At 47.5% G+C, this 17,570-nt stretch overlaps 1 protein-coding gene across 1 annotated transcript in view; it reads left to right on the top strand.

Moving 5' to 3' along the window:
- The first annotated feature begins 4,586 nt into the window (after positions 1–4,586).
- CTDSP2 (CTD small phosphatase 2) overlaps positions 4,587–17,570 on the top strand; it is a 70,097-nt gene continuing 57,113 nt past the window's right edge. The window contains exon 1 of the mRNA XM_075337114.1: positions 4,587–5,128. Coding sequence (XP_075193229.1) covers positions 5,065–5,128 — 64 coding nt within the window. The 5' untranslated portion in view covers positions 4,587–5,064. The remainder of the gene's footprint in view (positions 5,129–17,570) is intronic.

The raw sequence follows: 17,570 nt of genomic DNA, 5'->3' as shown, positions 1-17,570 counted from the left end.
TCGCTGGTGAGATCTGCCTGATTGACAGCTCACCAGCGACCATGTATCACGCACCAGCGATCCTGACCAGGTCAGATCGCTGGTGGGATCGCTGGAGCGTCGCTAAAGTGTGACGGGGCCTTAAGAATGGTCAGGTAACTTCTTTTAACCTCTTAGCATTGAAACCTATAGTGGTTAAAAGATGGTCAGAAGCCTGAATATATGAACAAGTACGGTATGTCTTTTTTACCTAGAAATGTATATCCTCATACTTTTTAGCATTAGTGCTTATTCTGGGTTTCAGAGCGGAATCCCCCATAAAAAGATGTGTGCATACTCATTCATTTCTGCAGGTAATCCATTTTGCAGTTCATATGAGGAGTATTTTGGGCTTTACTTTTGCCATGAAGAGGTTTTGTGAAACACCTAGTGTGAAAAAAATTGCATGTCACTTGTTTGAAGTGAATTCTGAAACAAACCTCTTCAAATTAGGCACCGTCCAATCAAAAAGCTGCAAAGAACATATCAGGAAACTAAAAACTCCTCCCAAAAAAAGTTTCCTAAAGCAGTTTCTACTTAAAAAAATCTGATCTGGCTGATACTGGTGTGAAAATGCCAAAAGTTGCTACATTTTTGTGTAATTTCATGTTTTCTCATAAATTGCAGCCTTTGAAGGTGTGTGTAAACACCATGATGAATTTGGGCCTTAAAGGGAATCTGTCATTTTTTTTCCACCTAATTTGAGAGCAGCATAACATAGGGGCAGAGATCCTGATTCCAATGATGTGTGACTTACTAGGCTGCTTAGTATAGTTGTGATAAAATCACTGATTAATCAGCAGTAGATTATCCTTAGAGTACGCTCACACGAGCGTGAAAATCGGACGAGTGCAATGTGAGAAAATCCTATGTTAGTCAATGAGGGAGAGCAGTTAGTCAGCTTTTCTCGTATCCTTGCTGCGATTTTCTGCTAGAGCCGTATCACTCGCACCCATTCAAGTGAAAGGGTGCGAGAGATACATCGGACTGCACTCGGATGTTATCCCAGTGCAGTGCGATATACGCACAGGCTGACAATGGCGGAGATGGGGAGATTAACCCCTCCCTCTCCTCCGCAGCACCCGTCCTTCAGCTTCACAGCTGTGACCTGATTGCAGGATTGGATCACAGTCGCATGACACTGGGCTCACACTCGCAGCAGAGCCTGAGCCGGGGGTCATTAGCATGTCGGATCGGATGCCATACGCTTGTCTGAGTCCAGCCTTAGAGGACTACTTGGTGTGCTGCTAGGTAGTCCAGCATATTCATGAGCTCTGAATAACTACTAAATCTGTAGCAGAGGAAACACAAATTTTATCAAAATGACAGCAAACAGCCCAGTAAGGCTGGTTTCACATCAGCGTTTTTCTGCCGGTCGGAGAGAGGGACAGAGAGAGAGACTCAATGCAGCCCCTGATATGTTTCAGGCCATGTTTTGCACAGGAAACCGGATCCTTCAAGCCGCATACAAGCGCAACTGTGAAAAACGGATCCGGCGCCCATTGAAATACATTGCAGCTACTGCGCAACGTACAGGATCCGTTGACATGCAGTTTTTGAACAAAGGTGAAAAACACAACATGTTGCGTTTTTCATAAAAGGTAAAAAACTGCAACTCACCTGATCCTGACACTACCGCACGCAAACGCATGTTGCTGCAAGTCCATTGACATTGCATTCAGCAGACAACGGATCTGGTAACATGCGTTTTGCGTTTTTTTGCCGACCGGCAGAAAAACGCTGATATGAAACCAGCCTAAGTGACACATCGCTGGAATCAGGGTCTCTGTCTCTAAATTATGCTGCTCTCAGATGGGGGAGCAAAAACCTGTTGACAGATTCCCTTTATGGGACTCTGACAGCACAGAATGACTGTTCAAACTAAGCCTGAGTGACTCCCGGGCAGGCGGCCTGAGTGGGCAGGGAAGGTGGGTGGATGAATGGAGTGACCCCAGGGCAGGCGGAAGGAGTGACTCCGGGGCAGGGCAGGTGGGTGGGTGGATGGATGGATGGATGAATGAAGTGACTCCTGGGCAGTTGGGTGGATGTAGTGACTCTTGGGCAGGCAGGTCGATAGAGTGACTCCAGGGCAGGTGGACTCTAGGCCAGGTGGGAGGATGGAGTGACTCCTGGGCAGGTGGGTAGATGGAGTGACTCCTGGGCAGGGCAGGTGGGTGGATGGATGGAAGGAAGGAGTGACTCCTGAGCAGGGCAGGTGAATGGATGGAGTGACTCCTGAGCAGGGCAGGTGGATGGATGGAGGGACTCTAGGCCAGGTGGGTGACGGAGTGACTCCTGGGCTGGGCAGGGCAGGTGGATGGAAGGAGTGACTCCTGGGCAGGGCAGGTGGGTAGATGGAGTGACTCCTGGGCAGGGCAGGTGGGTAGATGGAGTGACTCCTGGGCAGGGCAGGTGGGTAGATGGAGTGACTCCTGGGCAGGGCAGGTGGGTAGATGGAGTGACTCCTGGGCAGGGCAGGTGGGTAGATGGAGTGACTCCTGGGCAGGGCAGGTGGGTAGATGGAGTGACTCCTGGGCAGGGCAGGTGGGTAGATGGAGTGACTCCTGGGCAGGGCAGGTGGATGGATGGAGGGACTCCTGGGCAGGGCAGGTGGGTAGATGGAGTGACTCCTGGGCAGGGCAGGTGGGTAGATGGAGTGATCCTGGGCAGGGCAGGTGAATGGATGGAGGGACTCCTGGGCAGGGCAGGTGAATGGATGGAGGGACTCCTGGGCAGGGCAGGTGAATGGATGGAGGGACTCCTGGGCAGGGCAGGTGAATGGATGGAGGGACTCCTGGGCAGGGCAGGTGGATGGATGGAGGGACTCTAGGCAAGGTGGGTGATGGGGTGACTCCTGGGCTGGGCAGGGAAGGTGGGTAGATGGAGTGACTCCTAGGCAGGGCAGGTAGGTGATGGAGTGACTCCTGGGCAGGGCAGGTGGGTGATGGAGTGACTCCTGGGCAGGGCAGGTGGGTAGATGGAGTGACTCCTGGGCAGGGCAGGTGGGTAGATGGAGTGACTCCTGGGCAGGGCAGGTGGATGGAAGGAGTGACTCCTGGGCAGGGCAGGTAGGTGATGGAGTGACTCCTGGGCAGGGCAGGTGGGTGATGGAGTGACTCCTGGGCTGGGCAGGTGGGTGATGGACTGACTCCTGGGCAGGGCAGGTGGGTGATGGACTGACTCCTGGGCAGGGCAGGTGGGTGATGGACTGACTCCTGGGCAGGGCAGGTGGGTGATGGACTGACTCCTGGGCAGGGCAGGTGGGTGATGGACTGACTCCTGGGCAGGGCAGGTGGGTGATGGACTGACTCCTGGGCAGGGCAGGTGGGTGATGGACTGACTCCTGGGCAGGGCAGGTGGGTGATGGACTGACTCCTGGGCAGGGCAGGTGGGTGATGGACTGACTCCTGGGCAGGGCAGGTGGGTGATGGACTGACTCCTGGGCAGGGCAGGTGGGTGATGGAGTGACTCCTGGGCTGGGCAGGTGGGTGATGGAGTGACTCCTGGGCAGGGCAGGTGGATGGAAGGAGTGACTCCTGGGCAGGGCAGGTGGATGGAAGGAGTGACTCCTGGGCAGGGCAGGTGGATGGAAGGAGTGACTCCTGGGCAGGGCAGGTGGATGGAAGGAGTGACTCCTGGGCAGGGCAGGTGGGTGATGGAGTGACTCCTGGGCAGGGCAGGTGGGTGATGGAGTGACTCCTGGGCAGGGCAGGTGGATGGAAGGAGTGACTCCTGGGCAGGGCAGGTGGGTGATGGAGTGACTCCTGGGCAGGGCAGGTGGGTGATGGAGTGACTCCTGGGCAGGGCAGGTGGGTGATGGAGTGACTCCTGGGCAGGGCAGGTGGGTGATGGAGTGACTCCTGGGCAGGGCAGGTGGGTGATGGAGTGACTCCTGGGCAGGGCAGGTGGATGGAAGGAGTGACTCCTGGGCAGGGCAGGTGGATGGAAGGAGTGACTCCTGGGCAGGGCAGGTGGATGGAAGGAGTGACTCCTGGGCAGGGCAGGTGGGTGATGGAGTGACTCCTGGGCAGGGCAGGTGGGTGATGGAGTGACTCCTGGGCAGGGCAGGTGGGTGATGGAGTGACTCCTGGGCAGGGCAGGTGGATGGAAGGAGTGACTCCTGGGCAGGGCAGGTGGGTGATGGAGTGACTCCTGGGCAGGGCAGGTGGGTGATGGAGTGACTCCTGGGCAGGGCAGGTGGGTGATGGAGTGACTCCTGGGCAGGGCAGGTGGATGGAAGGAGTGACTCCTGGGCAGGGCAGGTGGGTGATGGAGTGACTCCTGGGCAGGGCAGGTGGGTGATGGAGTGACTCCTGGGCAGGGCAGGTGGGTGATGGAGTGACTCCTGGGCAGGGCAGGTGGGTGATGGAGTGACTCCTGGGCAGGGCAGGTGGGTGATGGAGTGACTCCTGGGCAGGCTGGAGCCGCAGCCCTGTCCTTTTTGCTCAGCCATTAGCTGCACTGGGCTCCTGCACTGGAATGTCGTTAGATAAACACTGCATCGCACAGTCCCGCCCTTTTATACTGCCCACAGAGCTATCAGCCAATCCCAGGCGGCGGCGGTTTCAAGTCTCCCCGATCGCACTGCCCTGCTCTAGGAAAACAAAGCTTAATTTCCACGAAATCTTTTATTTTCTCCGCTCTGACGATCATAGCCTTTAATTGTCCGCCAAGCTACGTTCCCGGGGTGCAGCTCCAGAGGGGATTGCAGCGCGGAAGAGGCAGATCGGGGAAGGTTGTTTATCTATAGTATTGGGGGGACCTTGAAACTGCCGCTGTCCTATTTCCTCTGTTGTTTTGCTTCTCTTAGTCTGGATTCTCCATGTTGAACCAATTCTGATATTTGGGCTGGACCTGCCTGTGTCTGCGCTCTATGGTGTGTGCGGGGATTTCTGCTCAGCTGCAAGTCCGAGCCGTGAGCATAAGCCGGAGAGGATTGTAGAGTGAGAGTGACAGATCCGGGATTTCCAGGGAGATCGCTGGGGTGGAGATCTGCAGATCAGATCTGGGAAGACGCGATCAGCACTGGATCCGAGCAAGTATTAGATGGAAAGCAGCTGTATCATCACCCAAGTGCAGAGAGAAGAGCCTCTGGTGCATCCAAAACAAGGTAAGGCTGCTGCGAGCATCGCTGGCGATCTGATCGCTTGTTTATCTCACAGACTTCATTGCTGGGCTGTACTGCACGGATCACACCTACTGCCCTGTTCTGTAATGGGGACATGGCGTCTGATAATATTTATCCTTTATATTCTGTATCATTGTATCTATGATGGTTCAATAAAAGAGGAAAACAAGTGAAGACCCCTCCCTGCGAGGGTGGGCGCAGGACTCGGTTTAAATAATGCTCCTCGGGTGGGAGCCGCTGCACTGCCCGACCTGTGCCATCAGCCGGAGGGTTCTGCTGGGTCTGGTGCCAGCCTGGTGGGTTTTCGGGGTATTATTTGGGGTTTTCTAATAGCCACAGACTGTTAATGTTGTTGTTGGGGTTTTTTTTGTAACTAGTTCTTCTAATTGGTTCCCTGACAGGTCGTGTAATATTCTCCATGCTTGTGTTTGTGGAAGTGAAAATCAATAGGTTTAATTAAAAAAAGGTAAAGTGGTGCGATCCCCTCTGATTCTGGGGTTAAAAACTATCTCAAGACCTGAATAAAACCTTCACGTCCTGGCAGCCCTAGGGTATGGCGATGGACCTGTATATATTATACTATGTATGCAATGTACCTGTATATATTGTGGCCAATGTACCTGTATATATTGTATTATGTATACAATGTACCTGTATATATTGTGGCCAATGTACCTGTATATATTGTATTATGTATGCAATGTACCTGTATACCTTGTGTATTGTGTGTGTATGTGTGTGTGTGTGTATATATATATATAATGTATGTGTGTGTGTGGTTGCACCAGTGTATGTGTGCGATGTACAGTGGTATGTATGCACTCTACCTGTACATATTGTGTGCGCAGTTGTGTGTGTGTGTATGTTTGAACCTGTGTATGTATGCGATGTACCTGTATACATTGGTGTGTGTGTGTGTGTGTGTGTGTGGTGCATGTGTGCAACGTACTTGTATATATTGTGTGTGTGTTTGTACCTGATGTGTGTGTACCTGTGTGTATATATTATATTTGGGTGTACCTGTATACCTTATGTGTATGGTTGCACCTGTATATTGTGTGTGTTTGGTTGTACCTGATGTGTGCAATGTACATGTGTCTATATTATGTCAGTGTACCTGTGTATCTTGTGTGTGTGTGGTTGCACCTGTATATATTGTGTGTGCAGTTGTACCTGTATGTGTGGTTGTGTCTGTATATAGTGTGTGTTTGGTTGTACCTGATGTGTGCGATATACCTGTGTATATTTTATGTGGGTGTACCGTGTGTGTGTGTGTGTGTGTGTGGTTGCACCTGTATATATTGTGTGTGGTTGTACCCGTATGTGTGGTTGTGTCTGTATATATTGTGTGTGTGGTTGCACCTGTATACCTTGTGTGTGGTTGTGCCTGTATATATTGTGTGTGTGGTTGCACCTGTGCTTGTACCTGTATACCTTGTGTGTGGTTGCACCTGTATATATTGTGTGTGGTTGCACCTGTATATATTGTGTGTGTGTGGTTGTGTCTGTATATATTGTGTGTGTGATTGTGTGTGGTTGTGCCTGTATATATTGTGTGTGTGGTTGTAGTTGTACCTGTATACCTTGTGTGTGGTTGCACCTGTATATATTGTGTGTGGTTGCACCTGTGTCTGTGTGCTTGTACCTGTATATCTTGTGATGTGTATAGTTGGTTCATTTAGCCATGTTGTGTTGTGCTTTTGCTCTTTTATATACGCACAATGTTTCTGGCTCCGGATAGTGTTGGCCATTCTGCATTAACGCTTCTCGTACGGTCTCTTGACTTGACAGCTCTTACAATAACATGTTGTATGTGGGCTGTGCAGCACAGTGTGCCGGGCTGTGTTGTTATTATGGGTATGCAGGTAATAACGTTGCTCCACCTGTGCTGTTATACAGAGAAGCCATAACCTCTATTCTATTTTAACCAAAACAAACAGCCATTTCCCAGAATCGCACAGGTCTCTGCGCCTCACGCCTATTTGTGGTCGTGCTGCGATCTGCTGCTCGGATATAACCCGATCACGGCTGCCTGTACACAATATGTCCCTTGATCGGTAATTTTATTGTTGCCCTTGAATTGGTTTGATCAGATTTGTTCCTATGTATTTGTGGGGAATGGGTGGGGGGTGGAGTATGTGCTAAGCTCAAAATGGATTCCTTGCATCTGTTTAGTTTGTGGAGCCATGTGATGGCTGTCTGTGTACAACCACCAGTCGCTGAGCACATCCCACTCTGCCGCTGTGATTGTTGGTGACGGAGCAGTGGATGTGTATGGCCGGACCCATGTTGACGTGTGATTAGTAACCTATCTGTGCCTCAGAGGCCATGTTCTGTACATGGACGCTCCCTTTGATGTGCACTTATCAGGTGCAGCTGTTTGTCCGGATTATTTAATGCGCTGCCATTAACCATTGAGGATGTTTTCGACAAGTGTTCCGGATGGTGTACCTTTGGGGCTCTGTACTCTGCCATTAATTTCTGTTTTTACAAACGTGTGTATAAATGAACTTGTTGACCTGGTAACATTAGGTGACAACGGGCTGACAGGTGACAACGGGCTGACATGACAGCCGGAAAGTTTCCCTGTTAGGATAATATTCTACTAAACCTCATGGAAACGGGTCAGACCTGACGAAGGGCTTCTGCCTATAGTACCTCATACACCTCTGTGGGGCGGGGATCTGTCACTTGGCTCAATACTTTCCCTGCTATGAAGGGTTGGTTTATTATCTCTGCTCCTTGTATCATTGGGTCTTATCTTTTAGGCTAGGCTTTAATATTACACCTGACATCGGTATTTTTTGTCTTTCGCGGGTCACATGTAAATGAAATGGCTGATATACATCTTATATTAATTTTTAACTTCCTGTATGGTGTTAGTTTTTTTTTTTTTTAACTTCCTGTTTCTTGACGATGTCAAGAACTTCTACAATTTTTTTTTGTATTTTTTTTCCTACCCGTTCAACAGAAAATAACAGGCGTGTTTGTATTTCAGAGAAAATCATTACAGATTAGCTTCCAAACGTACATTCTGTTTCCACACTGATGTGTTCCTGTTTGTGTGTTAATCTGTGAGGCATGTCATAATGAGAGGGGTATACCAGATTTACTTGGCCATACAGTGCAGAACCACCACTAGAAGTCATTACCATGTCTATACTCACCTGTTATTTCCTCTTGACTTGAAATATCCAGAGAGTTTTGGGAGAAGACCTCTTTCGGGGCCTGTGTTTTGGGAGAGACGACCTCTTTCGGGGCCTGTGTTTTGGGAGAGACGACCTCTTTCGGGGCCTGTGTTTTGGGAGACACGACCTCTTTCGGGGCCTGTGTTTTGGGAGACACGACCTCTTTCGGGGCCTGTGTTTTGGGAGACACGACCTCTTTCGGGGCCTGTGTTTTGGGAGACACGACCTCTTTCGGGGCCTGTGTTTTGGGAGACACGACCTCTTTCGGGGCCTGTGTTTTGGGAGACACGACCTCTTTCGGGGCCTGTGTTTTGGGAGACACGACCTCTTTCGGGGCCTGTGTTTTGGGAGACACGACCTCTTTCGGGGCCTGTGTTTTGGGAGACACGACCTCTTTCGGGGCCTGTGTTTTGGGAGACACGACCTCTTTCGGGGCCTGTGTTTTGGGAGACACGACCTCTTTCGGGGCCTGTGTTTTGGGAGACACGACCTCTTTCGGGGCCTGTGTTTTGGGAGACACGACCTCTTTCGGGGCCTGTGTTTTGGGAGACACGACCTCTTTCGGGGCCTGTGTTTTGGGAGACACGACCTCTTTCGGGGCCTGTGTTTTGGGAGACACGACCTCTTTCGGGGCCTGTGTTTCGGGAGACACGACCTCTTTCGGGGCCTGTGTTTCGGGAGACACGACCTCTTTCGGGGCCTGTGTTTCGGGAGACACGACCTCTTTCGGGGCCTGTGTTTCGGGAGACACGACCTCTTTCGGGGCCTGTGTTTCGGGAGACACGACCTCTTTCGGGGCCTGTGTTTCGGGAGACACGACCTCTTTCGGGGCCTGTGTTTCGGGAGACATGACCTCTTTCGGGGCCTGTGTTTCGGGAGACTACTGCTTTTGGGTGCTGAGTTGACCTTTCAGGTCCTGTGTTTGCATGAGAATGTTTGTTTTCTATTTGTGTTCTGAGGATTTGGCGTCTCTGATAAGAAGTAATTGCATAAGTACCATTCCCTAATATACAGATTTTCAGACTACTGCAATATTCTGATAACAGAGCAATAAAGTTTCCGAAAATAATTCCCCCCATTAATCTTCTGATCAGTCTTCTGACCAGATTGCTGGGGGTTTCTGACAGTGCTGTTTGCTGCTGCGCAGAACATACTGGTGTATACTGATATATCTGTAAATGGGGCAGTTCAAATAGTAAGTACACTTCAGGTAATCACTGCCTGTAAAGATGAATCTACATTCTAGTGATGAATTGATCTAAAATTTCCACTGCTTGGACATTTTATTTGTTTATTTTACTCACTTACTGTATATAGCGCTGTTAATTACACCATGCTTTACAGATGTGTTCATCACTGTCCCCATTGGAACTTACTCCTTGCACATGTTCAACACTGGTTGTACTGAAACTACAGCACAGAGCCTAATAAGTTATACATCCCTGGAATCAGAATCTTAATTTCTACATTATGCTGCTCTCAGATTAAATAACAAAAACCTGATGATCGATTCCCTTTAATCTGGGCCAGTTCATACTGTGCCACATTTATCCTGTGTATTAGGCATGTTACATATGTTTTTCTGATATGTGCCGAGGGGATGTTACTCGCTAAAGAGCGGGGTGTCATCTAAAGCATTATGTCAAGTAGACAATTTGTCCAACATTGGTTGGGACTTTGTGGACACTAACTAACATAATGATATAAACCTGGACTACACAGTCTAAAGGCCCCGTTACACGCGTCGATTTATCGGGAGATATGTCGTCGGGGTCACGGATTCCGTTTGCGACGTCATCGTTGACACGTCGTTCATTTTTAAAAAATTGTTCATTTTGGGGAAGCAGCCGACATATTGCTCCGTTTGACACCCTGCCAACATCGACCAACATTCAAACGACCGCCTGGGTCCAACAATATATCGTTGATCGCTGATGCGTTGATTTTAAGATCGTTCTGTATGACAGAAAATAAACGACCTATAAGCGATACCGGCAAATCGTAAATATGATCTGGGCGTGTCACGTCGCACATGCGATTGTCAGATAAATTGTCGCGTGTAACGGGCCCTTAAGGCTATATGCACGCGGGATAACGCACCCGCGGACTTTGCCGCAGGTTTGTCCACAGGTTTTCCGCAGCTATCCATTGCGGCGGGATTCGAGCATTTTTTGTTGCGGTAAACCTGCGTAAATATCTGTGGAAGTCCCGCCCTCTATCTCCATAGTGGAAGGGCTGGACATCCGCAGATATTTCCGCATGAATAATTGACATGCAGTTACATGCGGCTGCGGGAAATCCGCAGCATATTCCGCAGTCGCATATACCGCACCATTGATACAGCACTCCCCAAATCCCATAGGATAACATGGGGAGTGTCTGTACTTACGCAAAATTGCGGATTTATCTTGAAAATCCAGATAAATCCGCAGGTTTTCCGTGGCAAAATCCGCCTAAGGGCGGCATCACACGCTACGATATAACGGGCGATATGCCGTCGGGGTCACGTCAGTAGTGACGCACATCCGGCATCGTTAGAGATATCGTAGCGTGTGACAGCTACGAACGACTGTGAATGAGCAAAAATACTCACCTTATCGTTGCTCGTTGACACGTCGTTCATTTTCATAAAATCGTTCCTCCTTCTGCGCGCCGGTTGTTCGTCGTTCCCGAGGCAGCACACATCGCTCCATGTGACACCCCAGGAACGACTAACACAGCTTACCTGCGTCCCGCCCACAATGCTGAAGGAAGGAGGTGGGGGGGATGTTACGTCCCGCTCATCTCCGCCCCTCCGCTTCTATTGGGCGGCCGCTGTGTGATGTCGCTGTGACGTCGAACACAGCGACGTCGTTAGGGAGGTAGGTACGAGTGACGGGGGTTTAACGTCTTGGTGTGACACCGTGACACACAAACAACGGGGGCGGGTGCGATCGCTCACGCCATCGCACGATAAATCGGTGCATGTGACGACGCCCTAAGGCTCAATTCACAGATCTGTATTTTTGATCAATATTTGTAGCTAAAACCAGGAGTGTCTCCAAAACACAGAACAGGGGTCGATATTCCAATTGTAGTTTTTCATTGTAAGTTCCACTCCTGGTTTTCTCTCAGAAACGCTGATACAAAATACTGACAAATACTCCCATGTGAACGAGGCCTAAAGATGCGCCATCATCACCAGACATTAAGAGCAATCTGGTCATGTGTGAGTGTGCATTAACAGTCGGGCTGCTTTAGTATTTCGTCCCTTTTCTTGGGCCTCATCATTCAGGTATGGTGAACGCCACGTGAAGTGGAGAGCACATGTGCTGACACGAATCACACTATGTAAGGATTGCTGTGTACTGTCTCACACAATGAATGGTTCATTCTGGGATATCCAGGCTTACTAGTGACTTTCCTGGATGATGTGACATGATCCTATAATGTTAGGTGTTTTTTTTTGTTTTTGTTTTTTTTAGGCTACATGCGCACGCTGCTTTTTTGCTGCTTTTTTGGCTGCAGTTTTGTTGTCAGAACTTTCTGACATTTGACTTCCCAGCAAAGTCTATGAGAAGTCAGATTTGTCATGCGCACGTTGCAGTTTATTTGTCAGCGTTTTATTTGTCAAAGGTTTGTGACAAATAAAATGCAGCATGTTCATTCTTCCTGCGTTATTGTCAACATTTGTCACAAAAACGCAGCAAAAACGCAGGGTGTGAAAAACGCACCAAAAACGCACCTAAAATTACATGCGTTTTTTGTGACATTTCCAGGCTCTCTCTGACAAGGTGCAGTTTTGGCTGCAGTTTTGGCTGCAGTTTGTGAACACAAAAAGAAGCAGCATGCGCATGTAGCCTTATGCTTTAAAAATATTTATTTATTGTGCGTTGGGTCCATAGCACCATCATATTCCGGCCTCACAAACTAAATTCCCTATCTGTCAGTCTTTGGAGTGTGAGAGGAAACCAACGCAAACGTGAGATGTCCTTGGGATTTGAAACCAGGATCCCAGTGCTGCAAAGCCACTGTGTGTTACCACTGAGCCACTGTGCTAACCACTGAGCCTCCGTGCTGCCCTATTAGGTGCTCTTTGACTTGACACTGAAATAAGCCACCTCAATGATCTGCAACCGGTGGCACTCCATTAGGCCGGTTTCACACATCCGGCGGTTTGCCGGATCCGGCGCTCTCCCATACAGTGACTACAGTACAGTGACAGCGCAACAAGCGCCGGTCACATGCTGTCATGTGACCGGCGCATGTGACCTGGAAGTTACAGGGCTGTCACTGTATTGTATTGTCTGTACGGGAGAGCGCCGGATCCGGCAAACCGGCGAAAAACCGGATGTGTGAAACCGGCCTTATTTGTGAAACTAGCAAGGCGGTCTGCATTTTTCCATGTTTTCTGGGACTTGAGAGGTTCGTTAAAACCAGTAGGTTCGAAGGTAGGAGATCACTTCTAAAAGCAGTATATAGTCTGTACTTTTCTGTACTTTTCTATCTCTTGTGTATTGGTACATTTCATATTTAAGGGATAGTACAGTGAGACATTGAGGTGATCACACCTGCACAGTTATATGGTGTATAGTATAGAAATTGCAAAGCCTCCTTGAGCATCTTCGTCTGTGATCCTTCCACCATAAAATCACAGTACGGAGTGCATGGTCCATACTCCAGTGCGCACAATGAGAGAGTGACCGTAATACACAACTGTGCTGATATAACTACTCCTTTTACATTGATGGCCTATGCTTAGGATAAGTCATCAATAACTGACCAGCCGGAGTCCGACACCCCGCACCCCCGCTGAACGGCTGTTTCGGTCCCGGCGGTAGCAGCAGGCAGCTGGAAATTCTCAGCTCCGGAGCTTCTCTGTCTTCTGATACCGGCTGGATACTGCATATCCGCCTCCTATTAATTAGAATGAGAGGTGGATGTGCAGTAACCGGACCCAGCCACTATCAGAAGATGGAGCAGCTCCGGAACTGAGAATTTCCAGCCACCGGGACCAAGGATAGCTAATTGGTGGGGGTGATGACCTAGCCTAACCATAGGCCATCAATGTAAAAGTAGTGGATAACCCCTTAAGTCGGCCATAGAGTTCTAGAGACATGGGCGTTTTTATTTAGTGCTGATTTTAATGGTCTTTTAAAAGGGACTGTGGCTCCCAGGATTCTCTGGGATGAGGAGAAAAAGCGCAATAGGGTCTTATCTGGTTACAGTTAAGAAAATGGATGCACTCACCTCTAGGGGTTGTGTCAGTCACAACGCCAATAAAGACGTAGTTATAGGGTGAATAGCCGCAGCCCCGCAGGATTAGAGTCAATATCAGTGTGGAAGGATGGGTCTCATGCAGCGCTTATCCTATGGGATAAGTATGAGACCCATCCTTCCACACTAATATTTAAGGACTCTCTCTGGGGGAGTCGTGGCTCCCAGAACGCTTCATTATTAACCCGTGAGCGATGCTCCCTCCTAAAGACTGCGAAAATTGACCCTAACTAAAAAGGCCTGGAACGCTATGGTGGATATAAAACATAACAAATAAAATGTAATACTTGGGGGGGGGGGGGGGGGGGGAATCTATTAAAAAAAGTATATTCTACTGTAGATTTAGCTGAGAACTAAAATAAAGAAAAAGAAAAACCATTTCACACTGAGGGCTCTTTGACACGTTCGTACAATTCGGTCTACTGTGTGATTGCAATACACGGACTGGCCACATATCTGCCAACCCGAGCGTGACTGCTTCATGGAAATATATCAAGCTGTCACGTTCTGGTCGGGAGAGCCGCGGCCAGTCTGTGCACTGTGATCAGACATCGGTCCAAACTGTACAGACCTGTGAAGGAGCCCTAAGCCTGGGCTCAGATAAGCATGTGAAAAATAGTATGAGTTTCATTGAGAGAACTCATACAATCTTCATCCATATCGTCATCTCCGTGTCCGCATCTTACGTCCTCGTGGCATCCGTAATTATACAGCAGCATTTTAAAATCTTCAAGATCAAATACAACTTCAGGTTAATAATGGCAATTTATCCTGTAAAAATTAGATGTCCCAGGATTGTGTGTGTGTGTATATTATATATATATATATATATATATATATATATATGTGTGTGTCTCTCTCTCAAGGGATTAATTTAATCAGGATTAATTCACTAGTGAAATTTGAGGATAGAACTATAAAGCATTTTATGATTATGTTGTTTCTCTCCCCTCCATGTACTTTTTTTTTTTTTTTTTGCGTGTATTGCAAAATACTACAGAGCTCATGATCCACTGTTATCTAATGGGTTAACTTCCTAATCGGGTAACTGGAGACATGTGCAAGGCTCGCTGGCGTCTGCGTTCTGGCGATGCCAAATAACTATTTCTAGAAAGCAGCTTCTTGTCAATTGCTCAAGTACTTTAGTGATTGCTGCATTTTCTTTATATGTTAATTTGTATTCAGAATATTTTTACACTTAAAATTCAATAAAAATGTATATGTGGGGAACAATATATAGTACTATGTGTGTGTGTGTGTCTGTGTATATATATGTGTGTGTGTGTGTGTGTGTATATATATGTATGTATATATCTATGTATATATGTATGTGTGTGTGTGTGTATATATATATATAATATATATAAAAAAAAAAATGATATTCGACACAAAGTTCCCTTATAGATTGTCAGCTGGTGAGCAGGGCCCTCGCTTTTCCTGTAACTGGAGAACTGTATGTTACTTTATTTTTTTTTTGTCTGTACACACCCCTGCTTATTGTTAAAGGGAACCTGTCACCAGTTTTTTGCCCTATAACTGCGGCCACCACCAGTGGGCTCTTATATACAGAATTCTAACAGCCCAGGCTGCTGGGTATAACACTTTACAATACTCATCTAGAGGTTCGCTCCGGTGCACAACGGTCGGAGGGGTGGCGACGTTTTTCAGGCTCGGTGCCTCCCCTTTCGGCTTTCTTGGTCTTCCTTATTCTGAAGCTGCGGTGCATAACGCGTCTACGTCACACACACAGGCCGGTATTGAGGCGCACTACAATACTTTGATCTGCCCTGAGCAGGGCAGGTCAAAGTGCGCCTGCGCAGGAGCTCAATGGCGGCGCATGTGTATGATGTAGACGCGTCATGCACCACGGCTTCAGAATAAGGAAGACCAAGATGGCCGAAAGAGGAGGCGCCGGTCCCAGAGAACGGCGCCACCCCTCTGACCGTTGTGCACCAGAGCGAACCTCTAGGTGAGTATTGTAAAGTCATTTTTATGTTATACCCAGCTGCCTGGGCTCTTATATACAGCATGTTAGAATGCTATATATAAGAGCCCACTGGTGGTGGCCGCAGATTATAGGCCAAAAAAGTGTTGACAGGTTCCCTTTAAGTGCTGCAGAATATGTTGGCGCTATAGAAATAAAATTATTACTATTCCCCTTTTCTCCTCTGATCTTATGATTACAATATAAAATAAATATTTTCAATATTATTTCCTCCACAGGTTAGAATTGATTGTTTGGCTATATCTCAGACACGTAGTAAAATAAAGTTTACATAGGTATACATTTTATATACTACATTATATTTTTCTATGTGTCAGTTACACGGGTGAAATATTCCAGGCTCTACTATTTATATATGAAAGGAAATGCCATATATATATATATATATATATATATATATATATATATATATATATATATATATATATATATATATATATATATATATATATATACACATACACATATGTGTATATATATATATATATATATATATATATGTGTGTGTATGTATATATGTATGTGTTGACAATGGTGACTATGTCCTATGAAACCGATCCCTTGTGTGAGAAGTCATTGCTTTTTAGAGGTTCAGAAATTCTGTTATTCTGCCCTTTTATTCTAATGTATGTGGCTTCTTGGAGGCTCCTTGGTCTTGTTCTGTTTTTGGCAATTCTAGTTTTTACTGACCAGGTAGATTTAGCAGGTACGGTCCCACTCACGCTGTGTTCACATTACTTTATTGTGTTACATTTGTATGCAGGCATTTAGGGATTGCTCCGGGGTGTTTGCCAGTTTTCCTCGAAGTGTTGCTAACTTTTTGTAAAGTTGTGCAGACATTTTGTGACTTTTGGCGTTTTTGAACTGATCCCGACAATATGGGATAAGCTGACGGGGGGAAGGGGTGAACCCTGCCCCTCAAATTCCTCAGTTTGTGCCAGTCTAAAGGCTCCTTTTTAGATGTCTGTGATCAGCTGTCCCATCTCGAATCACAATGCATGGACTGGCCGAATGTCTTCCAACTTGAGCGTGGCAGCTTCATAGAAATATGTCACACTCGGGCTGGGAGATGCTTGGCCAGTCCTGGAATTGGGATCTGTGATCGGACGCCTAAAAGGGCCCTAATGGGGTAAGTTACACCAGAAATGTTCTCCAAGTAACCCTTCCGCTGGAGGCGCATGGCAGGTGACGGATGTGCCTAATTTATTAAGCGGCTTGCACCTCTCCATGAATTCATCATACTCTGCGTGTTTACATTACGACTGGTATACAAAATGCCAGGTTTAATGAATTGGGCCCTTTAAAGTCTGACCAATAATTAAGATGTTGTAGTAATAGTTTGCTCTGGAATTCTTGGAATATCGGACATACTTTTTGGTCAATGGATGTTTTGTCTTGAAAATTTCCTAAAGCATGCACCAATTATAGGGCCAAGTGGAATATAAACTGGACCGAAGCTTTGATTAGCCTCATTCTTCTAACCTGTGCAAAAGACTATTATGTTAATTACCTCCTCGTACCTACAAATCACAGGTGCGTTTCTGCCTATCTGATATAATGGTACTGCTTATGGAATGTAATGTGCAGATAGGATATGTGTTACTAGGTTGAAAAAAAGACTCGGGTCGGTTAAGTTCAAGACACCGTATGCATCATGGCTTCTCTGCAACATATCCCCAAAAAAGAGCTCAAAGGGAAAACTCTGATCCCCTATGTCCTCCAACCCAGCAGCACTCACACTAAGGGTACTTTTGCACACTACGATATCGAAGGTGCGATGTCGGTGGGGTGAAATCGAAAGTGACGCACATCCGGCGTCGCTGTCGACATCAGAGTATGTGAATCGTTTTTACAACGATTAACGAGCGCAAAAGCGTCAAAATCGCATGATCGGTGTAGCGTCGGTCATTTCCATAATTTTGGAAGGACCGATGTTATGATGTTGTTCCTGTGGCAGCACACATCGCTGTGTATG

The sequence above is a fragment of the Anomaloglossus baeobatrachus genome, chromosome 2, assembly GCF_048569485.1.
Source record: "Anomaloglossus baeobatrachus isolate aAnoBae1 chromosome 2, aAnoBae1.hap1, whole genome shotgun sequence".
Classification (NCBI taxonomy): Eukaryota; Metazoa; Chordata; class Amphibia; order Anura; family Aromobatidae; genus Anomaloglossus; species Anomaloglossus baeobatrachus.
This window is presented reverse-complemented; position numbering and strand designations above follow the sequence as displayed.